The sequence below is a fragment of the Gymnoscopelus braueri genome (genome assembly GCF_963280865.1).
Source record: "Gymnoscopelus braueri genome assembly, chromosome: 8".
In the NCBI taxonomy this organism is placed as follows: domain Eukaryota; kingdom Metazoa; phylum Chordata; class Actinopteri; order Myctophiformes; family Myctophidae; genus Gymnoscopelus; species Gymnoscopelus braueri.
Window position 1 is genome coordinate 29,986,715 of NC_137609.1, and position 22,011 is coordinate 30,008,725.

At 42.4% G+C, this 22,011-nt stretch overlaps 2 protein-coding genes across 2 annotated transcripts in view; one reads left to right on the forward strand and one right to left on the reverse strand.

Annotated features, from left to right (window-relative positions):
• Positions 1-5,718: 5,718 nt before the first annotated feature.
• On the forward strand, positions 5,719-6,042 carry LOC308090761 (cytochrome c-b-like; the record flags this gene model as incomplete). The annotated part of the gene is made up of 1 exon (XM_080436025.1): positions 5,719-6,042. The coding sequence occupies one exon, from the start codon at positions 5,719-5,721 to the stop codon at positions 6,040-6,042; it is 324 nt and encodes a 107-aa protein (XP_080292151.1).
• A 29-nt stretch (positions 6,043-6,071) lies between these two features.
• The window catches only part of LOC308090762 (uncharacterized protein), a gene marked incomplete at both ends in the record, with an annotated part of 149,400 nt that continues 133,460 nt past the window's right edge, over positions 6,072-22,011 (reverse strand). The window contains one exon of the mRNA XM_080436026.1: positions 6,072-6,262. Coding sequence (XP_080292152.1) covers positions 6,072-6,262 — 191 coding nt within the window. The remainder of the gene's footprint in view (positions 6,263-22,011) is intronic.

Consider the following 22,011-nt stretch of genomic DNA (forward strand, 5'->3'; position numbering starts at 1 on the left):
ACTTAGAAATTCCAATTATAATAAACATACATGATACATTAAAAATTAAAGGAAAAATGCTCCGCCCTGGTTCAGCTAAGATTTCCTCTTGCCATAGTGATACTAGTGATGTGTGAGGGGAGACTTTTTTTTTTTTTTTTTTTTTTTGTGTACTGATGTTCTCATGTCTTACTAAATAAAAGTACATCAGTCAATCAATCAGGGTTCTGCATGTTGATTCCAGGGGTGTGGCATATTGGCATATTACTGAGGGTTGATTCTACGGGCGTGGCATTTTGACATAATTAATAGATCCATGTGTGGTTTTTATTAACAGTGATTACTATTACATTGACTTGTATTTATGCTCAAGTAGGCCTAAGTCATATGGTTTGGATTTGTTCATCTGTTTTAATAAATATTGTGGTGGTTTCTGGCTCAGAGGGGGACAAGACATTTTTAATGAGCTGACAAATGCCTTGCAGCATCCTGTACAGTAAAAACATTGTCATATTATTGTTTTAGCTGTAATCAAACAATAAATTAAGTGTATGGACACATGTCATACACGCACATGTGTGTGCACACGCGTGCACCAGCACCAAGATGTTGGTGAACACAGTGGAATGACTCCCTCAATAGTAAAACTATGTTTATAGGTTTTATTAGACGAACAGTTGTCTATGAAATTACAAGCAGAAATATACATTTATGACATTCCGGGTTAATCTGACCTCATAAATTCATTTTATATATACTGTAGGACTTTGCGGACGTGCTAGTACAATTTAGTTTAGTTTTTACAATGAGTTTGCAGTCTCTCTCTTTTATCTCACCCACATAATGTCAGCTCAGCTTCCCTTCTTCTCATTACAAGAGATTAGGTGGACCTGATTATTTTGGGACCGTGCCCCCACACGCACATAAAGGGGGCTTACGGTGACATGGTTTGATTGATTGACTGATGTACTTTTATTTAGTAAGACATGAGAACATCAGTACATGGAAGTACAAATTCACAATACAAGGTCTACTAAACTGGAAGACTCATTAAGCACTTAGCTTGTTTAAGATGAGAACCCCATGCACACAAATCATGATGACATATAAGAGACTGACAGATATGCACACTACTATACAGAATGTCATACAATCAGCTTACAGGTTACTGGTATGAAGAGTGAAAAGAATATATACAAAAGAAGAAAATGAAAGAGGGGGGGGTAGGGAGGGTGGTAGGTTAAGACTTAGACAGGGGCCATTTTCGAATTGCAGCCTCCTGAAGGTGTATCTTTAGGGCAGTTTTGAAAGTGAGTAGGGTTTTTACACTCCTTTACTCCTTTTGGTAGGGCATTCCACATTTTTGATGAATAGCATGAGAACGAGTTCATTCCCTTAGTTGAGCCAAATCTGGGTTGAACATGATTTGTGGAGCTGCCTCTGGTGTTATGATCATGGACTTCATTAACATTTTGGAAGTATTTTGACAAATACAGGGGGATCCCAATGTTGTGGTGTATCTTGAAGTGCAGGCCCATAGCAAGTTGCTGTACTCTGTCCTCAACCCTAAGCCATCCAATCCTAGCAAAATGAGCAGGGGTTAGATGGGTTTTGTGATTGAGGCCTAGAAGTAGCCTTACAAGTTTGTTTTGGGATGTTTGGAGCCTTGTTTTTTAGGCCTTGGAGGTGTTGTGATACCATGAAGTGCATGCATAATCATAATGACCTTGAATGAGGGCCCCTGCAAGAATCTTCAGAGTATTCTTACTGACTTCACTAGACGATCAATCCTCCACAAATAGCGTGTTGTTTGGTTGACATTTTTGTTACCAGAGAGGTTTGCCTCCAAGATGGAGCCCAGGGGCCTGTTCCTCGAAAGGTGAATTAAATAAGCCTGGCCTTAAGCCAAATCCAGGCTTGACAAAGTCGGGTCCGAAAAGCCTCGTTTATTCCGTTCCTCGAACGCCAAGCCAGGCTGAAAAGGAGCGACTTTGTCGAGCTAGGCTATGTCAAGCCAGGCTGTGTCCAGCCAGGATAATGAAGCCAGGCTGAATGGGCGGCGATTCGCCGGCGACGTATTTCTATAAAAGACCATGAACTCGAGCGCAGATTCCTTGAACTTGACCAATCATGGCAGCGGGGAACAAAACTCGAGCAGCGTTTTTCTCTGTGGCCGAACAGCAGCAGATCATGCAAGCATATGAGGAAGTGAAACATGTTATCAACAGAAAAGGGAACTGCGACGGGGGCCGCAACGGGACGCACGGGACGGACGGGACGGCATAAAATACGGCATAAAATATGCTCCTTATTGACTTACAAAGACGCTCCTTTAAACCCGTAACTAATAATTTATATATATATATATATATATATAAATATATATATATATATATATATATATATATATATATATATATGTGTTAGACATTTTTTATAATAAAAAAAAAAAGGTAATATATTATCAAACATCTAACAACAATATGAACTATAGTGTTAACAGAGTGACAATGACATATCACATTGAGTCATTGTGAAACAATTATGATTCATGGTCACACACTATTTCAGTAATATAATTACATTGATTATATCTTATTGTATTGATTTCATTTTATTTGAATGCAGGGTCATTCAAATGAGTCCATATACAAACACATGTGTTGAATTAACTGTGGAAAAACTTGAAGAACAAAGACACTGGATTAAGTAAGCTTGGCTGTTAGCCTGCTCCTGACCAGGCTAACTTCACAGCTAAATTGCCATGGTAACTAAGCTAGGCTTGCTTCAATTCTCTTTTGTGGAATCGGATAAGGCTAAATTTAGCCAGGGTGAACTGGCTAAACTAATCTTCAAGATAATTCAGCTTTTGTGGAACCGATTCAGCTCTAATCCTGGCTAAATTAAGCCAGGATAGGTGGTAAAGCCAGGCTTTAGCTCTAATTCACCTTTTGAGGAACAGGCCCCTGGTAGGTAATTTCATCCTTTCTTTTGATGACATCATCACCCACTTTGATCGTGAAACTCTCTGCCTTGCTAAGGTTAGGACTGGACCCAAAGAGGATGGATTCAGTTTTACCCAGGTGTAATGAAAGTTTGTTGTCAGAGAGCCAGATGCAGATCTTGTTCAGTTCAGAGCTGAGAGTTTTCTCAACTTGCAGCATGTCCCTGTCCGAGACTAGCAGGGCCGAGTCATCTGCGAACAGGAACAGTTTGCAGTCGCAGGCTGAAGACATATCATTCACATATATCTGGAACAGTAAAGGTCCTAGTATACTTCCTTGAGGAACACCACAAGTCACAGGGAGGGGGGGGGGGGGACTGGGTGCCGTTTACTTCCACCACTTGCTCCCTCCCTTCCAGGTAGGATCTCATCCAGTTCACTGACGTATCATCAAAACCTATTGCTTTGAGCTTATTGATCATAATTGGGTGATTAACGGTGTCAAAGGCCTTCTGGAGGTCCAGCATGACCATGCCGCAATATTTGCCCTTGTCGACATCTTGTTTGATAGAGTCGTTCAAATAGAGAAGGCATGTGTCAGTGGAGTGGTTTGTTCTGAAACCAGATTGGAATTTGTAGATTAGTTTTTATCGGCAAGATACTTATCGACCTGTTCATAGACAATTTTTTCCATGACTTAGGTAGTTGCCAGGGTCTAATTTGTTTCCTTTTTTGTACAGAGGGGTCACCCTTGCTTTTTTGAAATCGTTAGGGACCCGTCCCTGTATGATGGAGAGGTTTATTATGTGGGTAATGATTGGAGCAATGGAGGCGGCTGAGTCTTTTTGAAATTTGGGGGGGATATTGTCGAGGCCTGTGGCTCTGTGTTGATGAAGAGCACTAAATCTTTTAAACACCTCTTCTGTTTTCACAGGGGAGATTTTAAAATCATCTTTGCGTACACCCTGTTTTTCGTAAAATGAGTCAACATACTCTTCACCATAGCACCCAGAGTGAGGGAGCGAGCCGTGAATTGCTTGCGCAGTTCTCAAGACTGCAGACCGCTGCAGAGTGCACTGCAGACAGCAGACGGCTCGGTCTTTGATCCAGTACGACATTTTTTAGACTCTCCAAATCTTAACAAAATCTCACAGACAAAATTATACCTAACAATTAGGATAATTCCTTTTAACAGGACGTTCATGAAAGTCCTTGCGGGCTTGTTTCCAATGAGGGCCTGTGAGCAATTAGGGGTTAAGAGTCTTGCTCAGGGACAAATTTCATTTCATCGACACATATGCTGGCGTGGCCTGGAATCGTACCTGGGGCAACCAGGGCCTCTGGCTCCCTAGGCGGGCTCACTAACCACTCAGCTATGGCCGCCCCTAATTGATGACAGATCATTCTGTCATCACATCAGATATGTAAAAATATATGGTCTGTATAATTTTTTTTGTCAAATGTCAATACAAACCAAATCAATCAATCAATCAATTGAACGGAATATCAAAATGTGAATATTAATTGATGAGAAAGTCAATATTGTGCATTGAAGATAAGATATCTGTAATAGCAATTTCCCTTAAAAAGAAAGACATAAAACTACTTTTACATTTACAATGTGGTCTTTATCCAGAAAGCTGTTGTTTCAAACAACACATTACACATAACACACGTGCTTATTGTAGTTAATTGAACCCAGAGGAGTGTCGGTCGCCTCCCAATAAACAAATCTGAATAGGTGGTTGGCTGTGTATTCGGGGTCGTGGATGTCTGTCGACTTGTGTCGAGTGGCCCGCGGACGGTGCTCGCTCAAGCATCTCGAGTGACACAGGTCTGAGCAGCCAGCCAATATGCAATGATTTGTACATTCCCCACAATGGAGTGAATCATAGGGGGACCAAGTATCTTTTAATTAAACAGGCGACGGCGCCAATGATTCTGCTGGCTCGGACGGTTTAAAAAGTACATCTAGGCCATTTATAATGTCGACTCCTGTTGTACTATGCCAGCAGTAAGACACCACCCCCACACTTAGGCCTACAAGATCAAATATATTCATAGTTATCCCCAAACCTGCCTAAGCTGATTAGGTTGAGAAAGCTCAGGTATCTCCATATATGGGCATAACGGGACACAGACAAGAGATTCCTGTTGAAAAGCCCATATATGGAAATCTCCATAGTTGGTACGTCATAGACTGGAGACAAAGGGTCTCCAACACAGGTCTCTTGAAACACTTGCCCCCATATATGTGGACACCAGGGCAAGTGATAAGCGTGATGTGGCGAGTGGGAAGTCGGTTGGATCGGCAGTTGTCCGAAGAATATTGATACATCCGCAAATCCCCATATATGGAGTACCATAATGTCATCAATATGACATCATAGTACTGACATCATAGCCTGACCAGCATTCCATAGTTGGCCGGGCATGGCTTACACAGAACTCCAGATATGGACATAAAAGGACACCAACAGAAAGATACAGAGATCACCATATATGGGCATAAAAGGGACACAGACAGACGCGTACAACGGGTCTGCCATCAGTATGACGTCATAGTACTGACTTCATAGACTGGCCTGAACTGCAACAAGCTCATTGGCTGAATCAACTCTGGCTGAAAACAACAGCCACTCACAGGGATTTGAGGTGATGTCATCAAGATTCTTTACAATGTGTCAGAGTGACATAACTTAAGTATAAAAGACAGAATCACAACACTTTGCGTTAACATCGACGAGAACCATCGTATTATAACGCACCCCTTAACCAGCTATCACTCAGAAACCATGCCTGGTGACATTGACAAAGGAAAGCAAACATTCATCAAGAAGTGTGCCCAGTGCCATACAGTAGAGAAGGATGGAAAGCACAAGGTCGGGCCAAACCTGTGGGGCCTGTTTGGACGCTCGTCAGGGCAGGCCAAAGGGTATGCTTACACCGATGCCAACAAAAGCAAAGGTGTTGTCTGGGAAGAGGAAACACTTAATGTTTACCTGGAGAACCCCAAGAAATACATTCCAGGAACGAAAATGATCTTTGCTGGCATCAAAAAGAAGAAAGAGCGTGATGATCTTGTAGCATACCTGAAGTCTGCAACTTCAGATGGCTAGGACAGACGGTCTGTTACTTTTACTGTGCATCACAGAATGGACACCTCGAATACCAGCTGGATCTCATCAAAAACAGCGACAAAAATGAATCGAATGATGAAAAGAAAGATGGACGCAATGTAAAGCAGAGCTTTAATGATGAGGTAGATGATGAAGCAGAGCTTTAATGAGTTGCACTTGAAAAGAAGGAAAAGGACACAGGTGTGAGGAGATTTCTCAGCTGGAAGAAACGAATAGAGGGAGCAATGATGGACCAAAACACTGTTAAATCAAAGCGTCACCTTTTTTTGTTTCTTTTTTATTTCCCTCCCTCAAAGAGGTGAACACTATTCTGTTGCTGTTAACATGATTATAAATAAATATACAGTATACATTTTATTTTGTATTAATTCTTTTTAACTCTTCACTGCCAGGTGTGTGGTGACTCATGTGCATCAGAGGATCAGAGTATAGTATGCATGTGGTTGTCTACACCGCCCAATGTACACCAATGGGCGGGCAAATTAGAATCAAAAGGCACCTACCTGTATTCATAGCAGAAATAAACTCACAATTGGCTGCGTTTCATGGACAATATTTATTCATTCAGAATGAACTCATTCCAAACAGAGATTCATACCCAACTGTTTACATGGAACCTGAATAAAAGTATTCCTTGTTTACATGACCCAAAGCATTCATTCGGAATTGAACCCATATGATATGGAGATTTGTTGTTTGTTTATCGATATTCCGATCAACCAGCGAGATTCAGAGATTAAGTGCATGCGTGTGTATCTGTCCTTTGCGTATCTTGAGAACTGTCCGACCGATCGACTTCAAATGGGGCGAGTGTATTGCAGAGGACCCGAGGGAGTGCGGTGCCCAGAGTGAAGTCGGGGTCAGATCAGCGATTCTCCAAAAATATCTACAAATCCCCATACTTGGAGATCTCTGATGTCATCATTATGTATTTACTTTATGTTATAGTACTACTGACGTCCTATACTGGCCTCTAAGTACTCTGACAACGTTCACAACAGGTATTGCATAACCAAAGGGGCATGCATTCTGACGGGCATCGTCATAGTACTGACGTCATGGACTGGCCTCAAAGTGCTATGGTTTTACTGCACAAAGTAGCCTACTCTGACAACCGGTATAACGGATATTGCATAACTGAAGGGGCATGCATTCCAAAAGGTCTCCAAGCGAGTTTTCAGACTGTGGCAGAAGATGCGTTATAGGTTCTCAAATGTCTCTACAGTATGTCAAGGACCCCCAAATTAATGTATTTGGCCACAGACCCCTATCTGAAAATATGTTGTGCCAGGGACGACACCCATACAAGATATGTGTTGGTAAATGTTGAAAATGTTCAACATTTCTTCAAATTTGTTTCAAGGTTTCTGAAAATAGAATTTCGTGATGCTTGTAGACTAGCATCTCAGCACAGTATGACCATGCACATGCCTGCTGCCAGTGTGCGTGTCTCCTGAGGAGGCTTAAATCCTTTAATGTATGTAGTAGGCTACTGCGGGTGTTCTATCAGTCTGTGGTAGCCAGCACACTGTTCTATGCTGTGGCATGTTGAGGGGAAGGCATTAAGGTCTCTTGGGAGCTGTACAAGCTCAACAGGATTATAAAGACACTAGTTGTTTAAACAAACAATGCGTGTGGTGGCATTGCTCACGCACGTGGGGGTGAGTCCGTGGGTGCTGGATGTGTGTGTTTGTTTGTGGTTGTGAGTATGTGTGTGTGTATGGTTGTGATGGTGTTTGTCGAGTGGTGTGGGTATTTTATTTCTTGTACTGTCCTTTGCTTATTTGATTTATGCTGCTGTAATACCCTATATGTCCCCTCTGGGATTAATAAAGTGTATCTCATCTCTCTCATCTCGTCTCTTGGGTTTTCTATATCTATTGCGCACGTGTATGATGTGCATGTATCTGTGCATACCAGTGTGTCTGTGTATGTACGGTATGTGTGTCCATGTTTATGTACAGTATCCTAGATGTCAGTGTGTCAGCTGTTATACTGTTATTAGTACAGATTGAGTGCTCACATGATGTAATGACGGATAATAATGACTGATTTATACTTGGTCGTGTGCCATGTTGCGCAACTACGTATAATTCAGGCTTAACGACTTGAACCGCAGCATTTATATTCTAGGGGGAACATTAGCCAAAAATAAATTTTTGATGAAGAGATTTGCTGTAGACGGTCCAAGTATAGAGCCAACTCAGGTCCAATTTACGAGGGTTTACGACACGTGGTTAAGTGTCTACACACTGGATCTCGGAGCTGCAAATAATGGCATCGCAACGCAACACGTTCTCCTACACTTCTTTCTCCTTCATCTCGACCTGCTCATTTGGCATGTCATCCCACCCCTCTCATTCACTTTCAACCTGGTGTGTGTGTGTGTGTACGCACATGCATGCATGTGTGTCTGTGTATATGTGTCCTAGCCAGGGGCGGGCTGTGTCCATATCAGATGAAACAGAGCAGGACGAGTTCATCATTCACCTGTACTTCCGCATGCGTGCAACACACGCACACGCGCATGACCTCGCGGACGGACGGACGGACGCACACACACACACACACACACACACACACACACACACACACACACACACACACACACACACACACACACACACACACACACACACACACACACACACACGTCTATCAATAACCCATGTCCACCACAATTTTCGTCCATTTGAAGGCCATTGCCCCGGTGGTCATTTTGTTTCCGTGGGACACAGAGTTGTTAAGTTCAAGCTCACCTTCAACTTTTTAACAACACTTTTTTTGGTATCCAATTCATTCATTCATATCATGTCTTTCTTTCTTTCTTTATTTCTTTCACTCCATCTCTCTACAGTATCTCTCATTTAGAATCACACAGGCCTACCCGCCTTCCTCCCACCTATGATTTCCACCCACTGTCCGTCTGGGCTATAGGACCGTGACCGCAGATGCCATGGCCTATGGGATAGAGGATGACAGACTAACAAGAGTTTTGTTAATTTAATAGTACGATAGGATGTTCTAGGGTTACTGATGCAAATCCTGAGTAACAATTTAACACAGAATTACTCAAATTAACGCCCATGATTTTACAGTGTGTGGGCCACTGTTGAACTCAGGTGTTTGTTTTCCACACAAGGAAAAAATGCACTCTGGAGACAAAATAAGTTGAGAACGAACCATTTACTTAAAATATTTGGTTGTTACAGTCAGATTAACAGCAGCCAGTTGTACATACTGAAAATCTAAATATATCCAGAATCAACAATTTACTTCCAGATGTGTTTGTTACAGTCTGCTTGAACAGTAATACATATAATTTTGTTTAAATGGCCTGCGGGCCGCCTATTGGGGAACCCTGATCTATACACTGTGATTATAGGGTTATAAGAGCGCAGTGGGCACCAAATGGTATTTAAAACGAGCACATAGCATAATGAAACATCATTTTTGTTTTAGCCAGATTGGGCAATGCCATGTCTGTCTATGGCTATCTGGGGGTTCTTGGCATGGAAATATTTGCATTCGCAAACAAAAGTACGTTGCTTATAATGAACAGGCCTTGAGCCGAGCATTTACAGTACAGTAAGTTAAAGTTAAAGAAAACAAAGAATATACCAAAGAGTTAACTGCTTGATCATTCTACTCTTGTGTACAACTGTCCTCCTATCTCCACCAGAACAACCTCCTGGACTCCAACCAGTCTGGGTTCAAAGTGGGTCACTCGACAGAGACTGCCCTCCTGGCAGTGACGGAGTCGCTCCATGCCGCTAGAGCGAACTCTCTCTCCTCCGTTCTGATACTCCTGGACCTGTCTGCAGCGTTCGACACGGTGAACCATCAGATCCTCCTCTCCACCCTCGAGGGGATGGGTGTCTCAGGCTCTGCACTCTCCCTGTTTGCATCCTACCTGACGGGTCGCTCCTACCAGGTGATGCTGAGAGGGTCTGTGTCAGAACCACACAGGCTCACAACTGGGGTTCCCCAAGGCTCGGTTCTGGGTCCTCTTCTTTTCTCTCTCTACACTACATCTCTGGGTGCTGTCATCCACTCCCATGGCTTTTCCTACCACTGCTATGCCGATGACACCCAGCTAATCCTCTCATTCCCCCCCTCTGATACCCAGGTGGAGACACGCATTGCTGCTTGTCTGGCTGACATCTCGGAGTGGATGTCGACAAACCACCTGAAGCTCAACCTGGACAAGACCGAGCTGATGTTCCTCCCGGGGAAGGGCTGTCCGCACCGAGACATGGCCATCACCATTGATAATGCTGTGGTGACCTCAACTCGGACTGTGAAGAATCTGGGTGTGACCCTGGACGATCAACTGACGTTCTCGGCAAACATCGCATCAGTGACGAGGTCCTGCAGATTCCTGCTCTACAACATCAGGAGGATTCGCCCCTTCCTCACGGAGAAGGCAGCCCAGGTGCTCATCCAGGCTCTCGTCATCTCCCGCCTGGACTACTGCAACTCCCTCCTTGCTGGTACTCCGGCATCTGCCATCAAACCTCTGGAGCTTGTTCAGAAAGCTGCGGCTCGCCTGGTGTTCAACCGCCCCAAGTTCTCCCACACAACCATCCTTCTCCGCTCTCTACACTGGCTCCCCGTAGCGGCTCGCATCCAGTTCAAAACCCTGGTGCTAGCCTATAGGGCAGTGAAAGGAACAGCTCCTTCCTACCTCCGGGCTATGGTCGATGCCTACACCCCTGCCCGACCACTTCGGTCTGCCACCTCGGGGCGACTGATTGCCTCGTCACTCAAGGGTCCTTCTGGCCGATCCACACGGTCACGACTCTTTTCTGTTCTGGCCCCACAGTGGTGGAATGAACTTCCCACTGATGTTAGGACAGCAGAGTCACTGCCCATATTTCGCCGCAGGCTGAAAACTCACCTCTTCAGGAAACACTACCCTTCCTCTCTGCCTGACCTACTTGTTGTTAACTAGTTGTACGAACGCTTGTTTTCTATTGCTGTATTGTTTATTGGATTATTGGATTGTTTATTGGATCTTGTTTAGTCGATACACTTATTTGTTTTAGCTCATGCTCATTTGATTTAGCTATTTTGTCTCATCTGTTTAAGGAAATAGGTAGCTGATATATTGCACTTTTACCTTAGCGCTAGGTATACTCTTGGTTGCTTGTTTTTGCAGAAAATGCACTAAAGACTTCTGGTGATTAGTAGTTTTCGTTCCCTACCTATGTTGAATACACTTATTGTAAGTCGCTTTGGATAAAAGCGTCTGCTAAATGACTGTAATGTAATGTAATGTAATGTAATGTGTAAAGGTGTAAGGTTCGCATGACATTTACAAGCAATCAATAATTGCTTGTAAGATGTATGACATTTGCAAGCACTTGCTAATTTGTGGTGGGATTTCTTTTGCCGTTTCGATTGGTGTACGTACGTACATCAGCACCAAAAAGGTTGAGAACCAGTGATCCGCAGAGTGCAGCCACTGAAATTCTGCACACACCACATTCTAATTACGATTCTGTTTGTCATGTCTGTTTTGGACATAGTATAATTGTGCGTGCGTGCGTGCGTGTGTGCGTGTGTGCACTGAGCTTATACTGTAGTAGTTGTGGATGTGTTTGGATATGTATTTGTACATAGTTTGTGCATGTGCATTGTGTGTGTGTGTGTGTGTGTGTGTGTGTGTGTGTGTGTGTGTGTGTGTGTGTGTGTGTGTGTGTGTGTGTGTGTGTGTGTGTGTGTGTGTGTGTGTGTGTGTGTGTGTGTGTGTGTGTGTGTGTGTGTGTGTGTGTGTGTGTGTGTGTGTCTGTGTCCACCAAGACATCTACAGCTATTCAATACTAAAATCAAAGTGCTCAGGCTTGGGGCCGTTCAACAAAACAATGAATCCATGAATTAGTGCTCAGGAGCTGGTAAGCACAAACAACGGTGCAGTTCCCTAGTCGCTATGTTCTGATACCCCAGAGTTATGTTCATTCAAAATGTATGATCAGAATCTGAATGATTTTTTACTGCTAGGTATGTTTGCACTTAGATTAGATTGTATTGTACCAGAGGGAGATTTGTTTACACAGCCTACTGTAGGAATACACTGATATACAGTAAACACAAGAACATAAAGATAAGACAATACATAGAATCTCGATAAATATATCCATACATCCTAGCACACAACATTGTCAGCAAGGCAGTGAGGCAGTTTATTTAATGCTGCAATAGCAGAGTGGACAAAACTCTGACTTAATCAGAGCCTCCAAAAGTGGACGCTCTGATTAAGTCTCCTGGGGCCTGTTCCTCGAAAGGTGAATTAAATAAGCCTGGCCTTAAGTCAAATCCAGGCTTGACAAAGTCGGGTCCGTATAGCCTGGTTTATTCGGTTCCTGGAACGCCAAGCCAGGCTGAAAAGGAGCGACTTTGTCGAGCTAGGCCTTGTCAAGCCAGGCTGTGTCGAGCCAGGATAATGAAGCCAGGCTTCACGTATTTCTATAAAAGACCATGAAAGTCGATAGCAGAATCCTTGAACTTGACCAATCACGGAGTCCAAAAACAGAGCAGCGTTCTTCTCTGTGGCTGAATAGCAGCACTGCAGCAGCTCATGAAATCATACAAGGAAGTAAAATGTATTTAAGCAAGAAAGGAAACCCGACCACAATAAATAGATCCAGGGAGAAAGCGTGGCAAAGTATTGCAAGCACACACAGAGTGTGTGTGTGTGTGTGTGTGTGTGTGTGTGTGTGTGTGTGTGTGTGTTTGAGACGGACGGGCAACGGGACGGGACGGGGGGGGTGTGGCGGGGTTGACCGCGACAGGGGCCGTGACGGGATGAGCGGGGGGGACGGGATGGGACGAGACACGCAATAAATAACCCCACATATGCAAGATCACTTTGGTAGAGGTTTGGGTTGTGTAGTTACCTTGCCATCATGATGTAACTCCAAAGGTGGACAAGAATTTCTCCATTGACTAGAAATTGATAATTTATGTATGTGTCAGACATTTTTTTATAATATTTAAAAAAATATGGTAATATATTATCAAACATCTAACAACAAGATGAACTATAGTGTTAACTATAACAGAGTGATAATTACATATCACAAGAGTGTGATAACTGCGTTACCATGTCTCTACGGGTTTTTGGTCCAAACACAATAATTTCTGTTTTGTCATTGTTTAGCATAAGATAGTTATTTGACATCCAGGATTTTATGGCAGAAAGACAGGCAATCAAAGGGGAGACAAGAGAAACCGGAGAAACTGTGGCAGGGTCTGATGGGTCTAAGGAAAAATAAATGTGTGTGTCGTCAGCATAAAAATGGAAGGAGACGTTAAAATTGCGAATGACTAGGCCTAAAGGAAGAAGATAAATACAAAATAATAACGGACCAAGGATTGACCCTTGGGGGACGCCACAAGTGACATCTGCATGGCTAGAGGACGCATCGCCAACTGAGACCGTAAAGGTTCTGTCGCTCAGGTAGGACCTAAACCAGTCCAGTGCAGACCCAGTCACACCCACCCAGTTTTCTAGTCTGTCCAGTAGGATATTGTGGTCTATCGTGTCGAAAGCAGCGGAAAGGTCAAGTAACATCAACACAGTACAGCAGCCAGCATCTGTGTTCATCCTGATGTCACTTAAAACTTTCAGAAGTGCAGCCTCTGTACTATGGTGTGTTCTAAAACCAGACTGAAACATTTCAAAGAGTGAGTTGTCGTTTAAAAAAGTTAAAAGTTGAGAATAAACCACTTTCTCTAGTGCTTTGGAGAGAAAGGGTAATTTCGAAATTGGTCTGAAATTGTTAAAATTGGAGATGTCAAGGTTTGATTTTTGGTTTTACTACAGCTGTCTGGAGATAAAAAGAGGGAAACCTCTTTTAAAAATGTGGTGGGTAGAGCGTCTGCAGGGGTGGAAGAGGGTTTCATGCTATTAATAATGTTCAAAAGGTCAGGCTGGGAAACTAAATCGAAGGAATTTATGTATTGAGATACCTCCCTGTGTGGTAGAATGCACAAAGAAGGTACAATTTGGGTTCTAATGTTTGAGACCTTGTCTAAGAAGAAGGCCTGAAAGGCTTCACATCTCTCAGTGGATATAATTTCACTGGAGTCGGAGGGACGACGTGTAAGAGAATGAATGGTGCTAAAGAGAAGTTTGGGGTTATGGGGGTTCGAAGCAATTAGATGGTAGAAATATTTTGATCGTTCCTCTCTCATTGTGCTGTTTAATTATTTTAAAAGTGTCTTCATGGCATTGTGATTAGAAAGATCTTTAGAAGCTTTCCATTTACGTTCTGCCTGTCTACATGCCCTTCTTATGGACCGGACTCTGTCATTTACCCAAGGAGGTTGTAATGTTGACAAGAGTGAGGGTTTAGATAGTTTAGTCCTTAGTAGTGGGGTAGATGGTGTACACACCACTCTCTGTGGAGACTTTTTTGTAGATTTCCTCACAGTCCAGAACCAGGTTGAGTTCACCACGAGGAGCAGAGTGGACTGTTACAGCCAGAAACAGAACTGCCACAACAAGTATCATCTTGAAGTCTTTGAGTTGTAGCTTGTTGTTCAGATCAAAGGACTTCTGAGTGTGTTGAGTGTATGTTCAGCTCCAGTAGAAAGGTCAATGCATTCTGAGTTTGAGAACCTTCTTTTATAGTTAAGAATGATGACGTAATGATACTGAAGAGATCGTATGATAGCTAAAAGTAATCTGCCACCAGACCAGTCTGAGCATTGTGGCTGCCAATACATTTTAGTTACATAAGTACACACACACACACACACACACACACACACGCACGCATAAATGCACAAACACAGGCGCGCACGCACGCACGCACGCACGCACGCACGCACGCACGCACGCACGCACGCACGCACGCACGCACGCACGCACTGCTCCCCGAGACACTGCCCTCTAGTGTCCACTGCTCCTGTCACTAAGGATGGGTTAAATGCAGAAATTGTTTTTAAAAATATCCAGTGACAAATACCACAAAGGTTTGTGAACTACATTATTATTATTATCAGACGCATTGCTACAGTAGGTCTCTACTAGGTTGGGGGCTTAGCGGATTTGGGAACTTTTCCCACCCGTTTTTTGTTACTTTATTTCGGCTTTAGGGGTAGGGTTAGGTTAGGGTTATAGATATGATTAGAAAAAATATATATATATATATTTTTTTGTATTGGTGGCTTTGGATAAAACATTGGTGGCTATAGCCACCGAAGCCCCCGCGAAACGACGGGGGCAGTACCTCACTTGTACCATCAGTTCTTTTTCTTTTTTACTGAACACACCAATTATGTTCGTATAGAGAGACTCTGGACAAAGCTGGATGTACCGCGGTGGATTCGAACCCACAACTGGGATCTTTAAGTGAGCTAGGGTTGATGTGTGGATGTACTCAGATTCTCCCTCAGATGTCTCTGCTACAACAGGGAATGACGACACTCTTTAGATATTGTCACTCACTGATAGTATTGCTGTTCTGATGTGGTTCTAGAAATTAAACATGGCAAATATGTATATTCATTATATGACATTAAGATAAAACATTATTACAATAAACAAAAAATCATTCCCACAATAGGAATGAAGTAGCTGTATACTATTGACCCTGTGCCTGTGGTGTAAAGTAACTAAGTACATGTACTCAAGTACTGTGCTTAAGTACACTTTTGAGGAATGTTTACTTAAATGTTTACTGGAGTATTAACCATTTTCAGTACTTTGACTTCTCAGAGGCAAATATTGTACTTTTACTCCACTACAATTATTTGAAAACTTTAGTTACCAGTTACTTTGCAGATATAAATGATTACATTATAAAACATACATTAACCACTTTAGCCCTATTTTATACATAGGCTATTTTCAAATATTTTAGTACTTTTACTTTTGGTACTTTAAGTACATTTTGACACCAATACTTTTTACTTTTACTCAAGTAAATTTTGAGTACTTTTTCCACCACTGCCCTGTGCATATTTGTAACAGCAAGCTTATTCTGTAAAGGAGTCTCTCTGCATCACATACACTCTAAACACTTAGACCCTCTACTTATAAAACAAGCTACAATACAAAAGTATGGTAGTTATAATATGCTGTTCTTCTAAGCATAATAATGTAATTTGACCAACACGGAAAATACTTCATAAACCTTGTTATAAGTTGTTATGTATCGTTATGAACATGTATAACGAGTGTTATGAAGCCTTATAATGCATTGTAAATGTGATTATAATGAATTATAGACCCGACCTTTAAGTAAAGCATTACACAATACACCTTGCTTTGTCTTTGCATGCATCTCTTTATTCATGACGATGTTTACAACATCTTGGATTATGTATTCATTTAAAAGCCTTGACAGGTCACCACTGTAATAATATGTGATACAATACAGATATCTACTGTATGAGTTTAGGATTAAACAGAGTCCCAAAGAGAGAAAAACCCAAATTAAAAGCATGAAAAAGAGTAAATATTGCATCATGCCTTTTATACCACGGCTGTGCTTTTCTAAAATATATGCATGCGAACCTAAACATGTTTAAGAAACACGTCTGATCTTCATCGCTACAGCCTTCAGGGAGTATTGACTACGCTTCCATTGATGCCAGACTACACCTGTTGCATAATGAGTCGTCTTTCCCCAAAGGTAAGCACCATTGAGGTTAGCCCGGAGACACTTCTTGTACCAAAATGCACCGTACTTTTCACTTGCACAGTTCTTGACCCACTTGTCCTGATCTTTGTCAAAGGTTGAGAATTTCATTCCATTGCTATAGGTCAGTGCGTTTCCTGCTCCCCCATTCTTGAAGCCAGCAACGTGCAGCTTGTAGCCAACAGCCTCAGAACCCACAGAGAAAGAGGAGTAAGAGGCAAACGCTGTGTTTCCCTTAAAGTCTTCCATGTCCACCCTCAGCTCATACTGTTTGTTCGTAGTAAGGAGATGCATGTTCTCCAGTCCCAGCCAGTACTCGCCTGATGCGTCTCCAAACCCAGCTCGGTACTCTGCCCAGGGTCTGTAGAAGTTCACAGTGCCGTCCACTCTTCTCTGGATGACTGTCCACTTCCCTCCATCTGTGTCCATTTCACAGTAGACCTTGGCAGGTGGAGTAGTGGGGTAGATGGTGTACACACCACTCGCTGTGGAGACTCTTTTGTAGATTTCGTCACAGTCCAGAACCAGGTCGTGATCACTCTGATCACCATTGATGTCGATTTCCACACAGTCCGGATCCAGGTTGAGTTCACAACGAGGAGCAGAGTGGACTGTTACAGCCAGAAACAGAACTGCAGCAACAAGTATCATCTTGAAGTCTTTGAGTTGTAGCTTGTTGTTCAGATCAAAGGACGTCTATGTTCAGCTCCAGTAGAAGGTTCAATGCAGTCTGAGTGTGAGACCCTTCTCTTATAGTTAAGAATGGTGACGTATTGAGTATTGACACCAAAGAGATCGTATGATAGATAAAGGTACTCTGTCACCAGACCAGTCACCAGACCAGTCTGAGCTGCCTATACATTTTAGTTACCAACCACATTATTCAAAGCATGCACTGCTCAAGGTGCGGCCATAGTTGAATGATTAGAGAGCCCGCCTTGGAACCCAGAGGTCCCAGGTTCAATTCCAGGCCCTGCAGCAATGTGTCAAACGGTGCGTTTTAACAGCGGGCGATCAGGATAGTATTTTCCGGAAGTGCTTTATATGTCTATGAGAGCCGGCAACTACTGGCGATAGGGCGAAGTGGGCGGGGGGGGGGGCGATGAAAGATGGATTTTCTTTATCTTTTGGACGATGTCGCCCGGGGATCGCCCGAGAGTCGCCCGCTGTTAAAACGTACTGTAAGTGTCCCTGAGTAAGGTACTTGACCCCCAACTGCTCCCCGAGACACTGCCCCCTAGTGCCCACTGCTCCTGTCACTAAGGATGGGTTAAATGCAGATACTGGTGTTTTCCAAAATATCCAGTGACAAATACCTCAAAGGTGTGTAGACTACATTATTATTATTATCATTATTGTTCTGAATAAACATAAAAATGCATGACCGTCTGTCTAGGATTCTGTGAAAACAGTCTGTCAGTAATAAAGCTATGCACGATTATGCATTATGTGAATTCATATTTTGAATAAGAGCTTGGTGAAAAGAAAAACATCGCTCAACTCGTTAAAACCGGATAAGCGTCTGTGTCATTTTAACGATTTTATCGTTGGCTATTACAAAATAGCAGATATACAAGCTCACAGCTTGTATATCTGCTATTATTGAACATTTTTGAAATTTTGATATATATTTTTTAACACAAATCTTCTCTTCTGGTGGTCCCTGGCACAAAACATTTTCAGATGGGGGGTCCACGTCCAAATACATATAATTATGGGGGTCCTTGGCACGAACATGTTTGAGATTGGCACAAACATGTTTGAGAACTATAGGGTTAATAGTTCCTGGCAATACAACATAATTTACTATATTTAATGAACGTCCTTACTGGAAACTAGCTGCTGTGTTTGGAATGTGAACTGACAGAGGATTCCTGTAGACTGACAGTAAACAGTAAACAGTTCTGCATCATTATAAACATTTATAACGAGTGTTATGAAGCCTCATAATGCATTGTAAATGTGATTATAATGAATTATACAGCCAACCTTTAAGTAAAGCGTTAAAAAACTACACCTTGCTTTGTCTTTGCATAAATCTCTTTATTCATTCAACAGCTTGGATTATAGAGCCCTGACAGGTCACCACTGTAATAATATGGGATACAATACATATATCTACTGTATGAGTTTAGGATTAAATCAAACCATGAAAGAGAGTAAATATTGCATCATGCCTTTTATACCACGGCTGTGCTTTTCTAAAATATATGCATGCGAACCTAAACATGTTTAAGGAACACGTCTGATCTTCATCGCTACAGCCTTCAGGGAGTAATGATTACCCTTCCAGTTGTACCAGTTTACACCTTGCACAGTTCTTGCTGTGAGTGTCCTGATCTTTGTCAAAGGTTGAGAATTTCATTCCATTGTGCTGGGCCAGTGAGTTTCCTGCTCCTCCATTCTTGAAGCCAGCAACCTGCAAGTTGTAGCCATCAGCCTCAGAACCCACATGAGAAAGAGGAGTAAGAGGCAAACGCTGTGTTTCCCTCAAAGTCTTCCATGTCGACCCTCAGCTGATACTTTTTGTCCTTGGTAAGGAGATGCATGTTCTCCAGTCCCAGCCAGTACTCGCCTGATGCGTCTCCAAACCCAGCTTGGTACTGAGCCCAGGGTCTGTAGAAGTTCACAGTGCCGTCCACTCTTCTCTGGATGACTGTCCACTTCCCTCCAGCTGTGTCCATTTCACAGTAGACCTTGGCAGGTGGAGTAATAATATAATAATAATAAACTTTATTTATATATCACTTTTCAAAAACAGGTTTACAAAGTGCTTAACAATACAAATACAATACATACACAGGGAATATAAAGGCAATTCAATGATGGAAAATGTAAAAACAAAGGAACCATACAAAAATAATAAGACCAAAAATAAGAGTGAAAGCAGAGAAGCCAGCCATTCTAAAGTAATGAGTTTTTAAAAGGTTTTTAAAAGTGGACACCGAAGTGGCCTGTCTAATTTGCAGCGGGTGTTGGTTCCATAGAAATGGAGCCCTAGCAGCGAATGCCCTGTCACCTTCCGTCACAAGGTTTGTCTGGGGGGGGACAAGTAAAAGTTTGTGTGCTGATCTAAGATTGCAGGTGGGTTTGTGGGGAGACAGGAGGTCAAAAATATAAATAGGAGCAAGTCCGTTCAGTGCTTTAAAAACAAACAATGACATTTTAAAATCAATTCTGAACGCCACTGGTAGCCAGTGCAGTGAAGCAAGAACAGGGGTGATGTGGTCATACCTCCTGGTTCTTGTAAGAACTCTAGCTGCTGTGTTCTGAATTAGTTGAAGGCGATTGATTGACTTTTTGGGGAGTCCAGAAAAAAGTGAATTACAGTAGTCCAAATGGTTAGTGACAAAGGCATGAATAATGGTTTGTGCGTCGCTAAATGAGATAAAAGATCTGATTTTTGAAATATTCCTAATTTGGAAAATGGCTGTTTTTGCAATGTTGGAAAAATGCTTTGTGAAGTTTAGGTCTGAGTCAAATAGGACTCCCAGGTTCCTTGCTTCATGGGTGCACTGTAACCCCTGTGTGTGTAATAACTGCGTTACCATGTCTCTACAGGTTTTTGGTCCAAACACAATCATTTCTGTTTTGTCATTGTTTAGCATAAGATAGTTATTTGACATCCAGGATTTTATGGCAGAAAGACAGGCAATCAAAGGGGAGACAAGAGAAACCGGAGAAACTGTGGCAGGGTCTGATGGGTCTAAGGAAAAATAAATTTGTGTGTCGTCAGCATAAAAATGGAAGGAGACGTTAAAATTGCGAATGACTAGGCCTAAAGGAAGAAGATAAATACAAAATAATAACGGACCAAGGATTGACCCTTGGGGGACGCCACAAGTGACATCTGCATGGCTAGAGGACGCATCGCCAACTGAGACCGTGAAGGTTCTGTCGCTCAGGTAGGACCTAAACCAGTCCAGTGCAGACCCAGTCACACCCACCCAGTTTTCTAGTCTGTCCAGTAGGATATTGTGGTCTATCGTGTCGAAAGCAGCGGAAAGGTCAAGTAACATCAACACAGTACAGCAGCCAGCATCTGTGTTCATCCTGATGTCACTTAAAACTTTCAGAAGTGCAGTCTCTGTACTATGGTGTGTTCTAAAACCAGACTGAAACATTTCAAAGAGTGAGTTGTCGTTTAAAAAAGTTAAAAGTTGAGAATAAACCACTTTCTCTAGTGCTTTGGAGAGAAAGGGTAATTTCGAAATTGGTCTGAAATTGTTAAAATTGGAGATGTCAAGGTTTGATTTTTTCAACAGGGGTGTTACTACAGCTGACTTGAAGATAGAAGGAATAACACCGGAGGATAGTGATTTATTGAATATTGCTAAAATGTCTGGAGATAAAAAGAGGGAAACCTCTTTTAAAAATGTGGTGGGTAGAGCGTCTGCAGGGGTGGAAGAGGGTTTCATGCTATTAATAATGTTCAAAAGGTCAGGCTGGGAAACTAAATCGAAGGAATTTAAGTATTGAGATACCTCCCTGTGTGGTAGAAGGTACAATTTGGGTTCTAATGTTTCAGACCTTGTCTAAGAAGAAGGCCTGAAAGGCTTCACATATCTCAGTGGATATAATTTCACTGGAGTCGGAGGGACGACGTGTAAGAGAATTAATGGTGCTAAAGAGAAGTTTGGGGTTATGGGGGTTCGAAGCAATTAGATGGGAGAAATATTTTGATCGTTCCTCTCTCATTGTGCTGTTTAATTCTTTTAAAAGTGTCTTCATGGCATTGTGATTAGAAAGATCTTTAGAAGCTTTCCATTTACGTTCTGCCTGTCTACATGCCCTTCTTATGGACCGGACTCTGTCATTTACCCAAGGAGGTTGTAATGTTGACAAGAGTGAGGGTTTAGATAGTTTAGTCCTTAGTAGTGCGGTAGATGGTGTACACACCACTCTCTGTGGAGACTTTTTTGTAGATTTCCTCACAGTCCAGAACCAGGTTGAGTTCACCACGAGGAGCAGAGCGGACTGTTACAGCCAGAAACAGAACTGCCACAACAAGTAGTATCATCTTGAAGTCTTTGAGTTGTAGCTTGTTGTTCAGATCAAAGGACGTCTATGTTCAGCTCCAGTAGAAGGTTCAATGCAGTCTGAGTGTGAGACCCTTTTCTTATAGTTAAGAATGGTGACGTATTGACACCAAAGAGATCGTATGATAGATAAAGGTACTCTGTCACCAGACCAGTCTGAGCTGCCTATACATTTTAGTTACATAGTACACACACACACACACACACACACACACACACACACACACACACACACACACACACACACACACACACAC